This window comes from Corapipo altera, unplaced genomic scaffold (genome assembly GCF_003945725.1).
Source record: "Corapipo altera isolate COAL_440 unplaced genomic scaffold, ASM394572v1 0, whole genome shotgun sequence".
NCBI classification, from domain to species: domain Eukaryota; kingdom Metazoa; phylum Chordata; class Aves; order Passeriformes; family Pipridae; genus Corapipo; species Corapipo altera.
In genome coordinates this window covers 4,465,020-4,487,858 of record NW_020884872.1, presented here as the reverse complement: position 1 = coordinate 4,487,858, position 22,839 = coordinate 4,465,020, and the positions used below count along the sequence as shown (strand labels likewise).

Below are 22,839 nucleotides of genomic sequence, written 5' to 3'. Positions count from 1 at the left end.
AGGGCTTGTGGTTAGAGAAAATCCTTCCAACTGAAATAAAACTTCCTATAAGGATCTAACTCTTAGGAAGTTTTGGTGAAGTTCCTACAGCAGGTTTTCTCATCTAGTGTGAGTGGCTCAGTGCAGGACTTGGCACAGCCTAAGCAATTGTTTGTAGCTCCTGCACAGCTCATCTGCTCTGGGAGCTGATTTGTGACAGAAATCCGCTTGAATGGAGATGGTAAATTCAATTTACTTGTCAAAAAGAAGTGAAAAATTCCACAGCAGAACAATCTGGGTCACAATGTACTTTGGATTAAAAGATTTAGTAAAGACAAAGGGCCCAAACCACATAATTCTGATTCAACTTTCAAGCATCAAAAGTTTGAGGTTAATCAAAACTAGAGTTGAGTTCATCCATTCATGAAGATATCTGTGTAAGTTGGAGCTGACCCTGTGCTTGGATCTTCCCATTTCTCTTGGGATCTGTTCAAACCCAGGGACCAGACCCTTTCCCAGTTTGTAGCAGAAAGCCCAAAACCACACAAAAAAAGCAGTTTAAATGAGAAGGCACCAGCAGAGAGAACTAGCTGAGAGTCTCTCCTGGGTCTCTGGAAACTTGCAGGTAGAACCAGGGTAGAGAGATGGAAGTTTCCCAGTTATTTGTATCTCCCTGAAAGATTGAAGAGCTGCTGAAATAACACAGATTTTTGCAAAACAAAAGAGACCAAACATGGGAAACCTGTGGTGCACAGGTGTCAGTCACAGTGTTTCTGGCTGTCCATTCACACAACTGCAACACTGGGCAGAGCTTGGCTCCCAGCATTTACAAAGCCATCAGTGGAAACTGGAGCTCTTTTGGTGTTGCACTTATGATGCATATGTACTTCAAAAAGAATTCTAAAGTTTCTCCTCCGAAGGAGAACCATCCCTCCCACCTCCTGTACAGCCCATTACCTCGTATTCATTATGAAAGCATTTGTCTTTAGGAAACACAGACAGCTCTCACGTGCATGCATATGCAAAAGAAAACAAGTACAACACCCATTTCTGTAGAAGAATATATTATTTAGCAGATCAGTCTAAAAGTAAAAAAAAAAAAAAATCTGTACATCCTTGAAGGGGGTTTTTTGTTGCTTTTTTGTATCAACAAGGATAAAAATGTGTTTGCACCATGGTTTCAGTTTTGTGCTCCTTCTTTGCTCATGCTGAAGGATCCCATGATGTCCAGCTGTACCAGGCCACAAAGCAACCCTGCAAACTCACTAAGGTTTCTTCTGATTTCTTCTAGTGTAGAAAAAAAAAAAAGAAAATTGCATCCACTATGCTGGGCTTCTGAATGTACTGTGAACACTATAAAATTCAGGGAATAATGCAGAGAAATGTGTAATAAGGGCCTACTGGGCAAACAAAAATGTATGCCAGGACCCTTGTCAGTATATAAGCATCTGTTAAGCTGTGCTGTAATTAGCATACTGCTGTACACATAGAGAGTATCTTCACTAAAACAACTTCTGGTGTTTTTGGATGCCGGTGGAACACTTTCTGGGAAAGGCTCCTTAGCTAAGCTCTGATTTGTCTCTACACACTGTGGCTGACAGTTTGGTCACCAAAAAGGCAGCTCTGCTGGAGGTTTGAGCCGTGCTGCAGCCTGTGCACTGTCCACAGGGGGAATCCTGCTGGGAATGTTGGAGCGTGGGGAACCCTCGGCGCCCGACGAAGGTGGCAGCGCCTGTGCAAGGAGGCTGCAGGCTGTAGATGAGGTGCCCAGGCAGGCAGGACATCCATCCCTGCCACTTCTCCTCATGCACGGTCCCAGCTGGATTGTGACGCAGCCGCCACTTCTGTTTGGCAAATACAGCATTTCTCAAAACCGGAGCAACCTCGGGGCTTGTGTTTTGTTCAAGGGCTTTTCTCGTCTCACTTTTCGGTGCTGCCGGCTGTCAAACTTTCGCTTTTCTGTTTCTGCAGCTGAAAACGAAGAGCAGAGCAGGATTAGTGCCCCTGACTCACACAGTGCCGCTTTCCCGCTGCTGCTGTGAGTCACACGCCCAGCTCCCCACAAGGCATGTGCCGCATTTCTTGGGAAGCAATAGCCGGCAGCTTGGAACATCACAGGCACTGTTTCATCCAAACAGCTCTTGGATGCATGTCCTGAGTAAACAGAACTCAGCCTTTCTCGTCATCTACTGCACTAGGCTCGCAGATTATTCATTAAATCCTCTTGTTTCGGAGTATTTCTGAATTCAAGCAGCTCCTATTTTCCTAAGACCTTTTGTGCCAATGCACTGCAATTAAAGCTCCATCAGTTTGTATAAAAATGCTGTTTTGACGGCTTCTGTAAACCAGAAGTAAAATCTCAGCTCAAATTGAAAGATGAATAAGACTCAGACCGTCTGACAGTCATATTTGAGTTCTTTTTCCCTCATTTGAGAAATGCTCCTCTCCAAACTGAAGAATGTCTGAAAGACTTTGTTCTCCTTTAAAACTTAGTGCACTCAAAGCATGTGCTCTTTGATTAACCAGCCTTAGTATCTGTGCTCCTGAGGGGCTTTTCCTCCAAAGCACTTGGGAGGGGATGGGACCTACAGCAGAAAGCTGCTATTCCACTCATGGATGATCAAGTGAATGAACCTTAATTTCCCACATAACAAACAATATCAGCACAACTTGTGCTCCAGGGCACTTCCCAATTTATTTTAATGACAGAGTGGCTGATAGCATCCTGTCTACATAAATGTTTTCATGTCATAAAACCCCTACTCTGTGATTCCACTTGGGCAGGTTTTGTCATAGACCTCAGCAGGGAAAAGTGGCCCTCCCCTGAGCCCTACATGTCAAAATGAGAAATGTTCTGTAAATGGAGGTACCCACTGAGCCATAAAATGGCCTCACTGGTTGTGTGTTTAATCCTCCTGGGTGCTGTGCATGACAGAGTAATTCCTCATAAAATTTCAAGCACACCCTTGATGGCAGACACGTGACTGGAAGTTCCTTGCCAGAAAATAAACTCATGCATTGGTGGTGCAATGCCTTGAACTGCCCAACCCCAGGACATTTTGCTGCAGTCTAGGTCAGCCTAACTCCTTCCCAGCGGAAGGCAGATCCCTCCGGGAGGAGGTGTTTGCTAATGTTTCCCTTTTTTCCAGGCAGTTATCCCTGGGTTTTGTCTCCTGCAAGCAGCTCCCTTCCCATGGCCACACTTGTGTGGTACCTGGTGGACTCTGCAAGGACATGTTCTTACTGTTTGTAGCACACACCTCTCCCCAGCCAGGTGTACTGGATGTGATTCTCGTGATAAAGATTATGCCATAAGCATTCTTGCTGTTCGGGAATTAAGCTGCTGTTTAATTACAACGTTTGGCATATTCAGTCATAATATTTACTATATCAAAGAGATATTTAGAGTTTACCTCTTTCATAGCATCATCTATCTGTTTTAATCCCTCGTAGTGGTCCCTGGATTCCCACAGAGGCTGGAGCATCACCTCCTCCACTTCTGGGAATAGCTGGGTGAAAACAAGAGAAAGAACATCAACATTTCCTGTCGTATTCATGGACTTCCTACATCCTTTCATAGTGCACGCTAAAAACAGGGAGGAAGGCAGGGTGTGAACGGTGCATCCCCATTTCCCTTGCTATGTGAACACCTGACGGAGCAAACGCTGGAGTTCTGCATTGTCCGCCTTCTGCTTCTGGCCCTGGGTGCCTTACCTTTGTTACTGTTTCTGTCTTACCTTTGTTACTGTTTCAAACATGGGGATGAGGACGAACTTCAGGAAGCCGATCTGTGCCGTGGGCTTGGTCACTTTGTCGCGATCCATGAACGGCGCCACTGGAAGCCCCTCGGATTTTTCTCGGTCGCTCTGGAACGAATCCAAAATTAAAAATATAAATCTTGGCTAGAAGCCTGTGAGGAGAATAAAGTACTGCTGATCACGAGCTAAAGAGCAACAGCCTTCAGACGCAGATCACAGAGGTGTTTGAAGGTAGCACAGAATAGCAATGTGCTTCCCTCAGGTCAATGTATTTGCTTTGTTGAGGACAACATCTGGATAAAGACAACTCTGCTCAGTTACTTCTGCTCAGCACTAGCATGAAAGTGTTCACCTCCAGGCTTACAGGGCGTCTAATTCCCTTTGCAAGCCCACTGAATTTGTGAGATAAAATATTTCAGAGCATCCAGAGAGATGGTAATGGCTCTTGCTGCTCTGAAAGAGAAGGAGTAGGTCTGTAATTTCCTCATAATTCTCCAGAGAGTGATTATTTTCAGCTATTCAACCAGAAATTACATCTCCTTCTTTACTAATGATTAGAAGTAGTTCTGGCTAGCCAGGTCAATGCAGAGTAGTTCCACTGAGTGCAAAAGGTTTGCCAAGCTACCTACTTAACCACATAACTCACTATTTCTAAGTGGGTTTATGTGCAAGGAGGTCATGGACTGTGTGTGCAAAAAAGACATACTGTAGCAGATTTTATCTCCCAGTTATTGGATCATTCAGCTCATGGTCCCTTTGCTGGGTGGCCAAAACAGTAAGGTACAGAAATACTGTAATTTTGAGTGAAAAACTGGACATACAGTGAGCTAGAAATGTTTCTGACACATCACCCGAAATGTTTGTCTCTTGTGAGAAGCCCTCCTTGTCACACAGCCGATCAAAGTACAGGCAAAACACCCAGGAAAGCGGTGGCATCTGCTCCCCAGAGCACTGCAGCTGTGTGTGGGCTGGGATCCCACTGCAGCTTGGACACTCTGCTCAGGAGCCAATATGCCAGAGGCAGCCAAGGGCTGCTCGCCCAGGGATCCTTTTGTAAGACACCAGAAATTGTGTTCAGCTGGGAATCCAGTGAGGAGCAACGTTTGTGAAGCTTTAACTCTGACTCTGCACGCCCCAGCAAGTCTTCTGCTTCCTCTTTAGGGGGATGTTCACATGCAGTGAAAATAAACTAGTTCCTATGTGATATTTGATATAATTTACTTGACAACTTTGTCTTGACACTGCTCTTGTCCTTTTGGCTCAAAAACAATATATTTGTCAAAAAACCATGGGAGGTAGCTGCTTTACAGAGGACAAGCTTCAGCCTGCTGGCATTAGGATTTCTGGGTTGCTTTTGTCTCTCTTCTGAAATTTGCAATCAATTGCATCCACTTGGCCTCTGAGCAGGTTCTCTTTCTGGCTTCCTTCTCTGACTTTCTCTAATAGAAGCCCCTCCATGGAACCATAGAATGGTTTGGGTTGTAAAGGACCTTAAGGATCATCTCATTCCAACCCCCTGACATGGGCAGGGACACCTTCCACTAGTCCAGGTTGTTCAGAGCTAGAGCTGGACTGGGCTGTCAGACAAGGGAGCACCTGTAGCTGAGGTTGGGCTTCAGGAAAAGCAGAACAGAGTGCAATTGCATCTCTCCCTCCTTCTTACCTGCATAAAATACTCCTCTAGTAAACAATCCACCCAGGGCTCCGCTACTTCCATCGGGCGGACTTCGTTGGAGATATCACAGCATTTTATCAGCACCATCTTCAGCTGGAAGAGGATAATACTTTAATACTGCAATCTTGATGCCAGCCCTTTTTCCCCTATCCTCAGCTTACAAGGCAGTGAGAGGCAATGCTTTCAACCAGAAAGGACAGTTTTAGGATTAAATCAGAGGTCTTAAATGATCTGGGCTCTTTCCCCCTCTCTCAGCTACTCTGTGTAAATCACTTTTCCCCCCTCTGGCTTAGTTTCCCTGCCTGTAGCACTGGGATGTGTCAAAGGGGGACGTGCACTTATCTGCTGCCTGAAGATATTCAGGCACAAATGACCATTAAGCTTTTTGTGTAGCACTCAGATGCAGCTGGGGAGAGATTTCCCTAGAAGTTAAAGACGATGGGATTGGGAAGTAAAGGAGTTTAGAATTTGTGCTCTTGTGGATATTTTTTATCCCACAGTAATGGACCTGATGGGACTCTAGGATTTCTAAAGCCAGAATAATCTGTTTTATGTAGAGCACTTCCAAATTGTAATTATTTCTGGTGGGGCAGAGAATGTAGAAAGGATTCTTTTTTTGATATTATATATTGAATCTTGGTTTTTAAACAAACAAATATTAATCTAAAACTTTCACACTTATGCATAGAAAAATAACAATCCACAAAACCTCCTTACACAGGTCATGTGTTCTTCATTTGAGTAATCAAAATTTTCCATTTTTTCCTTGAAAGAGTCCAGTATTTCTGCATGTCTCGCCATGTCTGTAGCCAGGATTAATGTAATTATCCCCTAGCAAAGAAAACATGTTCACATATTAACTTGACATTCTTCACAAAGTCTGCTATTGCAGAGCTAAGCAGGGTCTTTCTTGCACAGAGAATGCCTCAGATACATTACATTGTTCATAATGAAAGGGGAAATTTCTGACTTGAAACTGTCAAGAAAACTTAGAAGAGGGTTATAAAGAGTTCATGGTGTATGAAAATGATGGTTGGATTGATCTGTAACACTGTTGTGATATTCCAGAGACACACTGAGGTTTTTCCTTTCTGATTGACTAATTGTAGAAAAGCAAACTGTACAACAGGACATTAAAAGCCACACTCTGATTGCCAAGATCCACTTTTGGCTCCTTGCAAGGCACTGTGGGTTTCGCTGCTGACTTTTAGTGGCCCAAATAAGAGACAAAAATCATGAGATGTGGATGTTGTTTGTGCTCGTCCTCTTTGCATTATGGGCTTTGAAATACTCAGATGCAGTCAATGTGTTAGGAGCTCTGCATCCCCCTGCTAGGCAGAGTTTATGATGTGAAAACATGTGGTTTATTTAAAGCCGTGGAGTTTCGTACAGATTGATCAGTTCTGGGCCCAAGCCTGCTTCCCATGCCCTGGCAGAATCAGTAACTCCAACCAGACCAGTATCCAAGCCCTTATGTTAGTCTACTTTTCCATTTGGTGTGTAAGGAAGGTGTAATGTGGAAATTATGACCGAATTTTGGCCCTTCAAGCCGTAATGGGAATTGTAGCATTGTTCACCGTCTCAGAGCTAACTGTGATGACTCCCAGTCCACCAGAGCCTCTTCCAACACTACAAGTGCTCTGCTTTGCCCACTTTGAAGCCATTAATAAAATGTTCCCTTGAAGCATAAACTTCTACAACGACAGCTTAATCATTCCCCAGCCAGAGCTAATTGGCTCCTTCAATAATATAAATATCTCCCCCCAAAATGTCATAGGCTTTAATAGTCAGGATGTACTCGTTATTTCTCAGCAAGACATCCCAGGGAGCACTGCTGCAGAAATTTTCCAAGAACCCCTCTTGGATCCTTCCAGTGTGAGGGGCTTTTTTCAGTCCTACCCTGTAGGGAGAGCAGTTCACTCGCGGGGGAGTCCGTGCGTGTTTGCACCTTCAGGGACAGTTTGCACAGCGCAGACGGGAGCAGAATTCCTACCTGTCTTATCTGTTTGAATTGGTCCTGGTCGACGTTGGAGAAAATGTTGTATTCTGGCTGGGAAATGATCTGGAAAGCCACAGCACAGTGGTGGTTCTCCAGCGGGGAGATGTCGTTGTAGCGCACGGCGAGCTCGGTCCGCGCGTTTATCTGGTAGCTGACGTGGAGAGAAACAGTGAGGACTCCTGCAGACACACACCAGCTGCTCTAAACCACGCTGCTTTCTTTTATTTACGTCCTTTTCAATGCTAATTCAACTAGCTGCAGTTTGGTTTTTTGACTGTTGGTGCTAAACCAGATTTTTAGAGAAAATAGATATTACTTTAATATCATCTCAGGCACTAATTCCCCCACAGGGTTGTTGGTTTTTTTTTTTTTCTTCTTTAAATTTTACCAAGTCTCTGTAGTTTAAAATGACATGGAAAAAAATCCAGAAGGGACTATCTGGGCTCCATTCAAACCTCACTAATATCAAACTGAGAGATTCCCACTGATCCCAGTCAGAACTGGGTTCTGCCTTTATTTAATGAATCATTACAAATAAATTAGATTCTCCCTCTCTTTTTCACACACACACACACACACACACACACACACACACACACACACACAAAAGTGTGTGTGGGGCAACAACAATAATTTCCTCACATGACAATAAATAGAATAATATGACTTCATGATTTATAATCATAAAATAATGTGTAAGTTAAATTCCCCTTTGTGTTTTTGCATCATTATTCCATTATAATAATTTATATCTCTCTAAACATCTGTAAAGTATTTTTTTCATTTGTTTTCTCGGGAAAACAAGGGGGAAAGCACTGGAAGAAATCTGAAAAATCATTTTCCTTACAGAGCCAAGGACAGCTGGCAACCCTAACCCAGACCTGAGCTTGCTGCACGAAGCTCTGCCTTGGCCCACGTTTGAGTGAACAGAAGGGCCTTGGGGAAAGGTCACGGCCAGCTGAAGCTGTGAGAAGGAAAACCTGATCTGCCAAAAAATGCCAACTGGTATTACCTTCCCAATAAATTTTCAGGGAAGAGAAAGCAAGAGACAGACTTACGTGTTGTTATAGCCTGGATGGTCCAAGTCATGGCATACTGCTGCAGTCATGAGAATCAAGATGTCAATCTGGGAAAATTTCTCCTGTGAAATACAAAACATTAATGTAATACTATGATTTATACTTCCCCTATCATAATAAATGAAAACAAGTATAAAATCCCCTTTATTTACTCTTTAGAGAAATGCAAATCTGAGCAAAGAGAAGTATTTTTCCATAGATGAATTTACTTCAGCCAAGAAAGAGAATTCTGTCTTCCCTTCCAGTAAAAATGACTCAGATTTGCCTTTGTTGCATTAAATAACAGCAGCTCAGAGGAGGCAATTTTCTTGAAACTTGCTATTACTGCAGAGATCATATGAAAGCACTGAGATATTAGAACAGTCTCTTACAAGTTATTTGAGCACCCTGATTAGTTAAGGGAGGGCTGGAGGGTGGCTCAGTTGCCATTGTGTTCTGCATTAATTAAAGTCAGGAGAAGAGTGAGAAAAATTAAATGTTGTGTTTCCACAGCTTCTGAATAGGATGAACTTCCACTAAAGCAAGATTTTCTTCATATTCCTACTGGCAAGAAAATAGATTTAACCCAATAACTGAGGTATTTAACTATGGAGAAGAAAAGGGGGAATATAACTGAATAAAAGCAGTTTTATACTGCTTTTATTATATTAAATTTTATTATTTTATTTTTTAAATTTTTAAATTTTATTATTTTATTTTATTAAATTAATATATGAACATAGGTTATCCAGGCAATGAAATTAACTGATGCCTATAGTTTGGGACAAAGTACAGGCTGAATGTGAATCCTGCATACAGTGCATGCCAGGAATTATTTGCAGGAGCTCATCCAGGTGCAAGCACACATGTGGAGAACATTCTGTGTCCCAGATGAAGACCATACCCACAGGCCATAATTCATTAGGCTTTGGGATCTGATTCCTGGATGTTTCATGCTATCAGAGAGTCAAAAGAGCCTCAGCGTACAAATTGGGGATATCCAGGAGGTGGATTTAGCTTCCCAGCAGTCTCAGAAAGCTATGTAGGTGCTTGGGGTCTGGAATGGGATGGCTGAGTGGGCCCCACAATGGAAATGGGGTGATGCTGGTGAGGTGGGGTCATACCTGGAGTCTGCAGAGCGAGATCATGCTGTACATCATCTGGGTCACGCAGAAGCAGTGCCGGAAATTGTGGAAGGGGTTGTTTCTGTAATTGTCATGAATACACAGCTGCAGAGAGAGGGAATGAAGCAGTCAGGGACAGGAGAGCTGTTTCCCAGCCACCCTGGAATCACTGTATATCCCTAGAGGAGCCCTGTGGAGCCCAGTAGTCTTTTCTGCTAGGACAGAGTGACAGCACAAGGCCCTCTGACACGCTCTGACTTCCTTGGGAGGAGGGGGAGAGATTTCTGTGTTTCCAGAATTTTTCAGCAGGCAAAGCTCACAGCAAATTCTCTCTCATACCATCCAGCAATGGGTAAACATCCCAGTACAGCTGTAATTGCATCTCAGTTCTCAGACAGGACTCTGTGCTCTCGTGCTGAATTTGTATTTCAAACCGTGCGGTGGCTAAATGGTGACTTTGGGGAGTGTGAAGAACTCAGAGCACATCCCCATTCCTCTCTTTTGCTGAGTGCAAATTGCAGCTCTGAAATCCTGAAGGCTGAAATGGGGTTGTTACTTCATCTGCAAATGCTCAGAGGTGGCACTTTGGGGACGTGTTGCTTGGCAAAGTGAAGATGTGAATGCACTCTCTGTAGCACCCCTACACCTGTGTGGATTTCCTAAGCCAGGCAGCACAGGAGAGATTTAGCTTTTATGGGCTCATAGGGTTGATTGTTGTGTGGTTTAACTTTCTACAGATCCTGGCTCTGTGCCCTCATTCCACAGGCAAGATAAAGCTTGTCTTTCCCTGTGTCCTCGCTACTGTCAGCCAGGCTGACTGAGTGAGGTTGGCACAGCTGGGTTAACACATGGTACAGTCACTATTCCAATGCTCTGGATAGCCTTTGGTATCCTGTTCCACACAAAAAAGACAAACACTGGCAGGACTGCTGGACCCTTCTGCTGAATCCTCTGTAGCCTGGACACTATAGAGCCCTTATGCACATGCTTCAGGTACTGAGCCTGACTTAATGTCATGGATGGAATTCCTGTCCCTTCTCCAGTTAATACTGAATTTACTTCAAGAGTCCTCATGTACCACCAGCATCAAACCCTTTAACCTGGGATCTGCCTTCTAGGAAGCCTCAAAGCTCTGGATTAGATCAAGAGAACTGTGGGGTTTCACTGTTTATTTAATATTTGGGGGCTTCGTTGCAAATGCTGTTCAGATTATCCTGCAGCAAGGTTTTTAAAAATTTATTTTAAACTTAATAACTAATGGCACAGGATGGTTGGCAGCCAGGCTCACAGGTGGTGGGCAGTATCTCACAGCCTCCATATGGACACCCTGGCTGTGCCCAGGCACTGCACAACACTGCATGGATGTAATGTACACATCCAGCACTGGAGTCCGGGGCATCCCAGGGGACTCCTGACTCAGAGCACCGAAGGGATGGAGTGACTGGGTTGTATTAGTCATCCTTTCCTCCTCTTTCTGGCACATTTCTGTAGTCAATGGATGTGAGAGCAAGAAACCAAGTGTAGGCACAAGGTGGCTTTTTCCAACCCACTTAAGTTCAGACTGATGCTGTTGCCTAAAATCAAGGAATCGATGCCCATAATGTGCCTGGGGAAGTATCATAGTTGGAAGAAGAGTCCTTGAGGCTTTTTTAAATCATCTTTCTTTCTGCAAAGCTAGTGTTTAAGAAAGGGAACCTCATCCCATCCTACCTTTGTAGAAAACACACAATAAACCCCCCTTGCTGTTCAGAAAGAGACTGTCTTAAATGCTGGTGGTAAAAAATTACTTGGAGACACAAGCTAAAGGGAGCTGCCTGCAGTAATGCGTGTGGGTGGCGTGTTGATGCGTGTTGACATATCACCTTGTTTCCCATGTTTTCAGGCTGTGAAACAGGAGGAGGAGATTTTCTGTATTATCTACTCTGTGCCAGCCTTGTTTGTGTTTGGTTTCATCCCACCCCTTCTGTTCAGCTGCTTTCTAAGACTAACAACACCGAGCTTTCCATTTGTCCTTCTCTAGGGAGAGATTTCCTACGTCTTGATCATTTTTTTTCTGTCTCCTCTGAAGTAGTCATACTATTTCTCTAAAAAGGCTTCACCAGTGCTAGGCATAAATGTCAGGTGAACCTTATGCCTTCTATGGTGACATTTTATCCCTTATTCCAGACCCTGCCCAGCCTTGTGCCTGGTTGGCTTCATCCTGCAGCAGGACAGCAAGCAGTGAGAGCCACTGGTGCTTTCTGCTCTTGCTGTGCTTCAACATGTGATGAACCCAGTGTTTCCTTTGTGTTTTCTAGCCACCCTCTGGATTTGTGGAATTTCTTCAGGTCTTTCTGGGAGTCTACATCCATCATGTAAAACAGTGCCCTCTATTCTGTGCAAACTCTCCGGGTAATTAGAAGAGATTAACGAGATGTAGGTCTTCACTACAGGACTGGTATGAAACATCTGTGTAATGAACTTCCCACCATGATGCTTTTAATTATTATCTTATTCAATTTGTCAGACAGAGAGGTAAGTTTCAGTAGTTATAATTCTTCAGGCTATCCCTAGATCCTTTTTAAACAATGGATTAATGGATAAAATATTTCATGCTCTACAGTTCTATAGGAATGTGATTTTTTTTTTCTAAGAAAGACAAGATGTTCTTCATCTTTTTATCAAATGCTTTCTTATGCTCTTCCTTGTACCTGAAAACTTACTGATTTTTAAATATTCCAGTGTTTCTTCCTTAGACATCTCACTTTTGGTATGATCTCATCTTTATCACATCTTCCATCTCTGCAACATTCTCAACATTAAAGGCTGAAGCAAAGGAAGTTATTTAGCTTCTCAGCAATTCCTTTCCTTCCTGGTCTGCTCTTTTGCTCCCTGTGATTTAGTACATCTAATGATTATTGGTTTTTTTTGTCCATATCTGATGACTTGTCTTTCCTCCATTTACAGGAGGTACCAAGAGCATTTAGCAGAAATTAGTTGCTGTCAGTAAATGAAAACTCAGCAAACAAATGCAAAACAGTTTTAAAAAAAAAAGTCATCTGTGACCACAAGAATGCAAACATTTTCTGAAGTACTTAAATGTTAAGAATTTGTGTAGACTGACTGCTGTCAGTGGGATTACTCATGTGAGTCAAGGTAATTCCATGGCCAAATGTCTCATTTATTGATTTTTGAATGTGAAAAATTGCATATATAATTTGAAATACTTACCAACCACCTCTTTAACGTGATAGGATTGATGTTGAAGTCTTTTACCAGCCCGAGGTCATGGTACATGTGTTCCAAACAGCTCAGCATCTGCAACCAGGAACAGACAGGTTATGGCCTTGGTAAATATCCCTTTATGATACACTGCAAAGTGAATTTCCTCCTTGCCAGCATCGAATAATTGCAGAGCCCTCTTGTTACGATGAAAGAAGGATGTTCAAAGGTTTCATGATGAAAGACGGTGCAAGAGGGGAGACAGAGAGGGTCTGAAAGCTTTTTGAAGCAGGCATATTGCTGTTGACTTCATAGATTTTGTGCAGGGCTTTGAATCACACCAGCACTCTTCAGTAATTTAGTAATTCCCTCTCAGGAAAAAGCATTGCCATTTTTCTAACTCAGCTGGGATATGTTCTAAAGCTCAGTGAAATCAATGGGAGCTTTTCCACTGACTCCAAAGGCTTTGGTTGTACAGAAATGGATCAAGCCCTAGCTGGATAGAAAAATGACAGCAGAAAATAAGAGATCCTTAAAGAAACATTTATTCTAGGCATGTGACAATATCATCTTTCTTTATGACTTCCTGATTCCACTATCTTAGCTCAGGTCTCTTATTTAACGAAAGATCTCCTGTTATAACCCTGCAAAATTGCAGCAGTTTTGTGACCATTCCCCCTAGTCTGTAACTAGGAATGCCAACAGTTGAAATGCAAAGGCAGGCAGCTCTTTTGAGACAACATCTGCTCTGCAGGAGAAAAGGGGACGCAGGCAATTTAGCACCACCATTCCCTTTTAACCACCTGGGCTTGAATGTATTGGAAAAAAAGATATTGATAATCTCAAGTGTTTGGGCGTTTAACAGCAGCCACCAGTCAGAAATCAACAGGCTTCCAGGAATTCAGGAGTTTGTGTATCTGCATTTCCATTTCTAAAGGCTAAATCTGCAGGGGATGAAATGTAGCCATTGTATTAGAAAATGCAGTTCTTAGGCTGTAAAGCCATCCAGGAGTTTCCAACATGATGGATGTAATGTCACAAATACAGCCTTGGAGATATTTTTTGAGTTAGTTTTCCGTTATTTGGGCTCTTAAAAACTCACCAGAAAAATTATTTAATCTAATGAAACTTTATATTTATCCTGGGAAAAAACGTAATTCGTGGGTTAACAAGTGGGCTGGCTTTGAGTCATCCAAACAAGAAGAGACTTTCCTGCAAGACCTGAGGGACAGTGTCACGAGCTGAATTTTGCTCAGATCACATGGACAGTATTTTGCTGAAGACCCCCTTGTCCTTTTCCTAGGTAGAACATATGTTTTGCAATAGTTTCATAAAAGACTTTCCGAGACAATAAGCTTTATCCAGAAGGGCTGAGTTATCCTCAGAAACGCCTATATCCCCCCAGCTGTTGCCAAGAGAGCTTTGGGTGAGTAACAAGGTGACTCTCAGTCCCAAAGCTCTTGCCCCTGAACACATGAGAATCTCAGTTTTCATTTTTAGCTTTCTTGATTGGCAGCAAAAGCTTGAATAAGGGACTTTTTTAAGGCTTGAAAGTGAGAGGCCATTTGAGAAAGAGAACAGAGGGTTTTGCTGCATAGCTCTGTTTACTGAGATGCTGCAGAGCACATTATTCATTTGCTTACAGATGATTATGGTTTATGGCCTGCCTGTCTCACACGTGGGCAAATGCTCATTGCTAAACAAGCAATTGAAATATTGACAGAATTGAAATATTCTCTGTAAACACAAACCAGAGCTAAAAGGGTGAGATAAACCCATATGGTGCTCAGCTCAGCAGAGCTTGTGTGGAGTCTTATTTTCGAGCAGCACTCCTCCTTGCAGGGCATGCCTAATCCCCATGCCCTCTTGTTAGCCTCCTTCATGCCTCCATATAGTGTTTCCCAGTACTCTGAATGAGTTACTGTGCTAAAATATTATCCCTCAGCACACAAGAATCCGTGGATAATGGTTTTTGTTTCTCCTTATTCTTTCTTAACAGTCAGGACAATGAGCCAACAGTGTTATGGTCCACCTGTCAGAGTGTAATTCCTTCTTGCTGCAAAGACCTGACAGGAGTTTAAAAGCTGGGGGCAAGGCAGATGCATGGCCTTGGTACAGAGAAAAGGGGCTGGAGAGGGAGCAGGGGGTGCAGAGCACTTCTGATCACACGAGGGAAGCTCTGCCAGCCTCTACAAATGGGAGATGGACCTCAAGCCACCAGGGAGTCCTTCTCTTGTTCTACCAGACAGAGGAAATATCCTGAAGGGAATATGATATTCCTGTGGATGCGGTATGGGGTGTTTTTTCCTTGTCATGTCGGACTACAGGTGCTGAGCCAGAGTGACTCTTGTATGCATAACATCCAGTTGAGAAGGTAATTAAGGAGACTGGTGCTGGGATTGCTGCTGGAACTACACAAGCCTTCCCTTGGGAAAAACCCAGCACTGAGTTTTTCCTGAGGGAGATTTGATTGTATCTGCTGAACCTGAATTTACATTGTATTATAAGCTGTCCCTTCTTAGTATCCTTCTCCTTCACGTGTCTACAGAGGTTTGCACAGAATGTGATGGACACAAGTGATGAGCCATGAATAATACCAGTAGCAGTAACAAAAAGAAGAAAATGAAGCAAAAAGAAAATACTAATTGGCTGTGCAGACAGCTTTGCAACCTCTTCAGAACACACTTCAGCGTGATTCACACCCCTTGGCTGAAGGGATGTGAATCAATGCGTGAAGGCCTGCTGCCTTATTGATTTGAGTGGAGTTATTGATGATGTGTTTAAGCACACACTTCGCTAGGGATTGATTTGTTCAGATAAAATGGCATGAGAGAACTCATGTGGCAGTAATAACAGTGCACCAGTTGTGGGACATCTCTAGGAAGGGACTAAATTAAAAATAAAGAGGAATCAGGATATGATAATCAGTATAATCTGCCTGGCATCTGTTAGGAAAAACTACTGTACATAGTTTGTGTGAAATGAAAATAAAAGAAGTATAGAGAGTAGGCAGCAGAAAAGGGGGAAAGCACTGCAGACTGTCTCTCTTCTGGCCTTGTTGATTCTCAGAAAGTTAGCTAAGCCAGCTAACGTGGCATCCCTACCTCGTTGGGCTCCCACAGCCAGACGTCAAAGGTTGGTTTCCGAAGTGCTTCGATGGTCTCCTGAGACAGCATGTACTGCAGACAAAAAGGCATTTGGCATAAGTAGGGGTGTCACTGGTATGGGACCTGCTCTTGGAATGTTTCTGGGACTCATGGGGTTCCTTTTATGAGGGGTTTAGCCCATATTTCCCAAGGATGTCTCCCAACTGTCTCCCCTCTTCCCATCCAACCCTCCTCACCCTTCCCACCAGCTGCTCATGATCATGCCAGGATGTTCATGCCTGATGGATGAAGATCCTTCTAGAGCAGAGAGGTGCAGGGTTTGGGAAAAAAGGGAGGAGAGCAGAGGTGTTATGGACAGGGAAGTGAGTAAATCCAGCATGGTAATATAAAAGACACAGATCCATCCCTGTCTACACTGGTTCTGCTGCCTGCATCCAGTTATGGCTGGATGGTGTGAAGTGTCTCTGCTTACAGTGTTAAATTAGCTAGTGGGTATGATATATTTATTTTCAGATGATTTATGCTCTCGTTTTGAGTGTTTTTTCGAGAACGCCCACAGTTTCAAATTGGTTGTCAGCCTGAAAGATTCGAGTGATTTTTTATCATTACGCTCAGAAGCTTAAAACAAAATCAAGCTCATTCACCAGTTAAAATTGCATACAAAATGAAAACAAGGAACATGGAGGGTTGAAAGACATGGGGAGATCAGGGCTCTACAATTCATCTTTCCAAGACTCCATTCATCAGAGTCGTTCTGGGACTCAAAAACCTTGTGGCTTTGATTGTGCCATTTACCATGGCTGTCTCTAGTTTTGGGATTATTGTCCTGAGAGGGTGAACGACATTTTCTGAGCCAACAAATTTTTTGGTGCTTAATCCTAGCAGGAACAACTTTGAAGATCAGTTTTCCTTCTTGAGAAGGCAAGTCTTGCATTTGCCTATATAATGTACATTCAGTGTGATGTTCTGCAGGAAAACTGCAAATTAGCAGTACAGATCTGTTGCTGTGTACAAGATGTAACAGTGTCATAGTGACATCTCCCTTCAGTGTACTCACTGCTCCCCAGCCTCACTGGCACGGGACAAATCCAGTACCTGACAACTGATGACAAATTTCGCAAACCTCTCCAAACAGAACCCAAACTTCTAAACCCAAAATTCCTGTGAGTTTTGGTCTAGGTGTAATAGAGAAATACAAATTACCAGTTTACTCTGCAGCAAATAGGGCAACCTGTTGCACCTATTGTTAGTTCAAGATCCTAATATCAGAGCAGTACATCAAGGTTTGATCTGATATATATACTTATCCAGGGGAAAAAAAATCTGATTTAGAACTGATATGTTTTATGAAATCGTGTGTTAGTGTCAGGAGCACAAGCTTCTCAGGCAAAAGTTAATTAAAAGAAATATAGGTCTTTGCTCCAGAGACCTGGAGGTCACTTTTGCCAGGCAGAGCAGAATAAACAGCAGAATTTACAGCTCTTTGCTCTGTAAGGCTCTGAAGGCAAATATGCAAGGATTCATGTCCATGTCACACACCTGCATCACATGAGGATTTCGGGGTGGCTGAGCCAGCTCTGATGTGTGCAAGCCCATGGTTCAACTATGATTTGCACACGTGTGAGCTGGTGTTTTGTCAGGCTGTGACCTGGGCACTGAGCAGACACAACCTGGCAGCTTTTAATAAATCCTGAGGGCAAAGGCTGCCAGTGTTAGGACCAAAAGTCCTGGGTTCTTCATGGTTTCAGCCTCATTCATCACTCTGGATTTGTACTTGTACTTGCCCGGGAGACATTTTTCTTCCAGTGTTACTGTTTTCTCTAGCAAATACACTAACTCATTTTCACAGGGACAATGAATCATTCCGGGTAGAATCCAGTGTTGCATTTTCCCTTTGTTTCCCTGGGTGAAGCATCTCCATAAATTACTTTTTAAATTAAAAAATAATCCATTAGGAGAGAACAGGAAGGAGCACTACTTTCAATTAGAGTACAACATTGTAGGGTATTTTTGATTGTTGCTATGAGCGTGGAGAATAAACAAATATAAGCCAGACAAAGGAGCGTTAAATGTTGATGAATGCAAAATGTTCATTAACATTTCAAACACTAATGAGCCTTCAAGTATTAAAGACTACTGAGGATTGAACTTTAAGTCACTGCAGGCACCGACAGCTCTTTGCATTGGTTTGCAGGGGTTTTGGATCAGGGTTTGGATTTAGAGTAACTAGGAGATAATGGCTAGGGAGTCATGCATTGAAAAGCAGAGTTTGTCAGATGGCAACCATGTAGTAGGATTTTGGGAAGAGGAAGCAGTGAGTGGTACCTTTGGGTAGGATGGTACATCCCGCCGGGGAGCCGGTCTCTTGTTTTCATCCAAAAAGCTGTACTTGCAGGGACAGTTTGTCCTGAAATGAAATATTCATCTCTTCGCATTTTGGGAACAGAAACACAGTGCCTTGAAAAATGCTGGAAGTACTCTGGTCTCTCAGTAGGCATCTCGGAGAATTACCCCACTCCCCAACCTCTCCCTTTCTAATGTGGTGCTGCTCAAATGCTTTAAAAGTGTGATCCTCTTTAGGATTTTCTCCCCTTGTGCAACACCTCTGTTGTCCCCTCTCCATCTATTTGTATTCAAGGGAGGAGAGTCTGTGTATCCATGGATACTCAATCACTTCTATTTAAACCAAGTAACTTTCAGTGCTGTCCATGGCAGGCATCCTTCTCCAAGGCTGGCAGAGCCCTGCCAGGGACCACGCTGGGTATGGACACTGGCTCACCTGTGCTTATTTACTAGTGCAGGTACCCTCTGAGCCTTATTGCAACCCAGCTCCAGGACTTGTAAAAGCTTGGGTAACACCATCCATTTTGATGGAATGACCATCTTGCCTGCTGCCCTTCATGTAGGACAACAGCAATGAGGCACAGACTTGGTAGACACATCTGCTTAGCTCCCCAGTCCTGGAGGAAAGGAGTCACTGCCAGAAATTACAGGTAATTAACACTTGCCTGGTAATTAACACCAGCACCCACTGTCAGTTAGCTATTCTTCCTTCGTCTGCATATTGAAAAACCAAGCTGAGCAGAGGACCAGGGGAGACCTCATCACTCTCTACAACTCCCTGAAAGGAGGTTGTAGCCAGGTGGGAGTTGGGCTCTTCTAACAGGTAACAAGTGACAGGAGGAAATGGCCTCAAGCTGCAGCAGGGGTGGTCCAGGTTGGGCATCAGGAAGACTTTTTTCACCGAAAGGGTTGTCAAGCATTGGAGGGGGCTGCCCAAGGAGGTGGTGGAGTCCCCATCCCTGGAGGTGTTCAAGGAACAACTGGGTGTGGCACTCAGTGCTCTGGTCTGGTTGACAAGGTGGTGATTGGTCAAAGGTTGGACTTGATGATCTTGGGGGTCTTTTCCAACCTAAATGATTCTGTGATTCTGTAACTGGTGGTGGGAGATGCCCAACAGCCTTAAAGCCTTCAAGAACATCGAGGTGCTGCGCTGCAGTAGGAGAACAGTTTCCCTCCTTACAGCCACAATACTTTAACACAACATGTGTTTCCCAGGTATTTGTTCACATGGGCTTTATTAACTCTCCTGTGAGGCCAATCTGCTTGCCTTTTGCATTTATAGAATCATGGAATGGTTTGGGTTGGAAAGGATCTTAAAGATCATCTACTTCCAAATCCCCTGCCATGGGCAGGTATGCCATTTACTAGATCAGGTTGCTCAGGGCCACATCCAACCTGGCCTCAGACAGTTCCAGAGATCTATCCCCGTAGTTCTAACATTTGGATTATCCTTTCTCATTTTTCAAGCCTCCTGCCAAAGGAAGCAAAAAGAAACCCCCCAAAAGAAGCCAAGCAAAGCATTCTGCTGCCTTTATTTGTCCCTTTTATGACTATTTCATATATTCTGTATTGCACCTCTTTTTAGTGCTTCTCTCCTCTCTTGGGAGTTGGTCCATGTGTCTTTTCTCCTCTTAACATTGATGTCTGCTGTAATTTCTGGTGGCAGTGTCTGAATTCTGTGAAAGTTATGTCATCTTACAGTTCGTGGTGGTCAGCTGACTTCAACCAGCTGCCTTTTCCTGCCCTGTTTAAGGAGATTCTCAGTTGGTGAAAAGCTGTCTTAATCGTTTCTAAAGCTGTTTCCTCAAAACTCCACTGTGTGGGGTATTAGTTGGATAAAAATAGTGAAATTGGGGCATTCCTTGCCCTAATTGGAGCTGACTACCAGGGTTAGCTGAGGGTCAGCCAAATATCTCTAATTCCCAGCTGTAGTGAGATATTGGAGCCTTCATCCCAGCACACTGGGGAACACACCAGAGCCAGGATGCATCAGACCTTTACAAATGTAAAACTGTATCTGCAAATGATCATGATTTTAAATGACACTATAATGCTATTAGCATCTGCCAGTGGAGAGTGCAAAAGGCAGACAAGCAGAAAGAAAGCAATTTGAGGGGATGCAAACGGGGCTGCTCTGCTCTTCCGAAGAGGAGAGATGCACAACTCACTGTGTACAGTGACTTTTATAAACCCGGCTGTTCAACCTTACTCTGTCATTTGGTAACAGCAAATATAAGAATAGGTAAACATACAGGAATACAGCTGTGTCCACTCTGGTGTCACTGAAGGAATAGATGCAGTCACACATATTTATGAACATTAATTAAATTCAGATGTGATCTCTGATTGCAGCTGCAGTGCGTTGTCTGGCAAATGACATTGCACAGATAGGACAAGTCTAAATAGGAGCAAATACATTTCCACTTGCCCTGGGATGCCTCTGTTCCCCCACTTATCTCATGCCAAGGGGAGAGAGCTTGCTCAGCTTTCTCTAATGTGAAGCATCCCTAGGTTAGCGTCACTTTAGGCCAGTGGCATGGCTCCTGTGGAGTTAAGATAGCTTGGGAATAGGGATCCACAGCTCATTCCCATCCTGCTACTCCTTGGAGATCCAAACCCTTAGGGTACAGTTAATCATGGACAGAATTCTGGTCAAGGAGGAGAAGCTTCTGTGCAGCTGGGAGGAGGAAGACCCACCTCCAGGTAACCAAGAGGAGCTGTGACAGGCAGCTGCCATAACTACGTGACACAAAGTGACTCAGAGCAGAGTGAGCTGGGCTCCTGCTTCAGCAAAACCAGCTGTGCAGTGTGAGCTCAGAGCAAGCCAGTGTGGGTGTCTGTGCCCAGAAATACCTGCTGATGAGCTCCACACCCATTTTTACCACAGCTTCCCAGCCTCACGCCCCATGCTGGTCTCTGGCTTTTGTCATATCTCACTACAAGCTCTCAGTGAAGACCACACCCCAGCTGGAGCCAGCTGCACTGGGCACTGCCTTTTCTTGGTAACAGTTTACTGTTTATGCTACAAAACATAGACTGCAAGGTGACAAGACCTGCAAAAGAATGAGTCATGGCTTCTGAGACAGTCTTGTGCTTCTTGAAGTGTGTGGTGGCAACTCAGCGAACACAAAGTTGCCATTACTTCTGGTTTTGGTCTTAATTTTCTATCCACCTGTGCATCACTGTGCTCCTAAGTGCAGCTCTCCCAGATCCCTACAACAGCTGAAGGAAAGACAAGTGGACACATGCATTATTCCCATTACTGCCAGCACAAATCAGCACACGTGTCTCGCGTCCGCTGCCAACCCGAGCTCTGAGTTTTCTGACGAGATTTCCTCACACACCTCAACAAGAGGTGGTGCAAGTCACAGGGTGAGCTGCAATCCGCCCTACTGGTATAAATCTGGGGCAGACCTGAGGGTAATAATGTTACTCTGCGTTTATGTTAATATGACAGCTGAATTTGGCCTCAGACTTAATGGGAATGTATTATTGTTGTGCCTCCTGATATGTCAAGATAACAACATTTATAAAAGCGAGTGATTATAAAGTCTGAATCTTTTAGTGAATCTCCCACTGCCCGCAATAGGAAACACTTTTGATTAAAGGTCAGAGAGTTTGACCCCAGATGAAGAAAATGAGAGAGGCTGTCAAGACAGCAAATTTACATTTGCTGAGAAAAGTCCTCCTCAGCCACATTTTGAGGAACATGGTGTATCCCTCCTCAGCAACGTTCCCAGTAGTATTCTTAATCTCACAGTGATGATTTGTTTGTCCTAATGGGATATTTCAGTGAGACAGGGGGGCACTTTCCAGCTGAGAACACGTACTGTACAAAATGCAATTTTTTTCTGCTGGTGTTTTAATTACAGTGAAACCAAGCTTCACAATCACAGTGAGCCCCTGAATTAGAAAGCAAATTCCCAATTTCTTGTTGGATTTGAAATGGATGATTTATAATAGCATGAGGTCATAATTAGAAGAGCTGCTACATATTTATTTGGTATTTTCCCAGAGCATATTGGAGCTGATTCGAGTGTTAGCTGGTTCCCAACCAAACGCTGCACTGCACAGAAGTTCTTTTCCCATTCCCTCTCTCCCAGTAAATCCGGATGAAGAATTCCCACTCTGTATGGTGAAAAATAACTGTTGCAAGACCTTTCTCTCTATTCCCATGGCCCAAGCTAATTTAACTGATGAATGGCTATAGATCTTCAAATGTTAAATTAAAGCCACTGTCCTTAATGATTATCAGTTTCCTCGCTCTTTTACTTCTAAGACCAGAAGGTAACTCAATTCTGCGGAAATGTTGCATTAGGGTTTGAAACCAGATCCTTATTTCTGTGGTCAAGTCCAAAGCAGAACTTACCTGCTGCTTCTTGCTGCCATTTCCTCCCTCATCTTTTTAATGTCGCGCTTGCATTTCTCAATCTCCACCACTTTCAGGCCTTCCACTGTCAACAAAGGAAAACAACAGGGGTGTTACCATGGCAAAAGTCGCGGGATCTCTTTTCAAAGAGCTTTAAACAGTGGGGTTATCCAGTGAGCCAGCAAGCCCTTACAGACTGCCTTGGTTCCCACACATGCAGGTGCTG

The 22,839-nt window shown here is 43.6% G+C and overlaps 1 protein-coding gene across 4 annotated transcripts in view; it reads right to left on the bottom strand.

Moving 5' to 3' along the window:
* Positions 1 to 1,026: 1,026 nt before the first annotated feature.
* The window catches only part of PDE9A (phosphodiesterase 9A), a 49,877-nt gene continuing 28,064 nt past the window's right edge, over positions 1,027 to 22,839 (bottom strand). For all 4 annotated transcript variants that reach the window (XM_027642459.1, XM_027642486.1, XM_027642469.1 and 1 more), the window contains 12 exons: positions 22,614 to 22,698; positions 18,227 to 18,308; positions 15,899 to 15,973; positions 12,804 to 12,890; positions 9,594 to 9,698; positions 8,470 to 8,552; positions 7,406 to 7,562; positions 6,130 to 6,243; positions 5,401 to 5,505; positions 3,717 to 3,845; positions 3,393 to 3,488; positions 1,027 to 1,950 (listed from right to left, as the gene is read on the bottom strand). In XM_027642459.1, the coding sequence (XP_027498260.1) occupies positions 1,900 to 1,950; positions 3,393 to 3,488; positions 3,717 to 3,845; positions 5,401 to 5,505; positions 6,130 to 6,243; positions 7,406 to 7,562; positions 8,470 to 8,552; positions 9,594 to 9,698; positions 12,804 to 12,890; positions 15,899 to 15,973; positions 18,227 to 18,308; positions 22,614 to 22,698 (1,169 nt within the window). In that variant the 3' untranslated portion in view covers positions 1,027 to 1,899. The remainder of the gene's footprint in view (positions 1,951 to 3,392; positions 3,489 to 3,716; positions 3,846 to 5,400; positions 5,506 to 6,129; positions 6,244 to 7,405; positions 7,563 to 8,469; positions 8,553 to 9,593; positions 9,699 to 12,803; positions 12,891 to 15,898; positions 15,974 to 18,226; positions 18,309 to 22,613; positions 22,699 to 22,839) is intronic.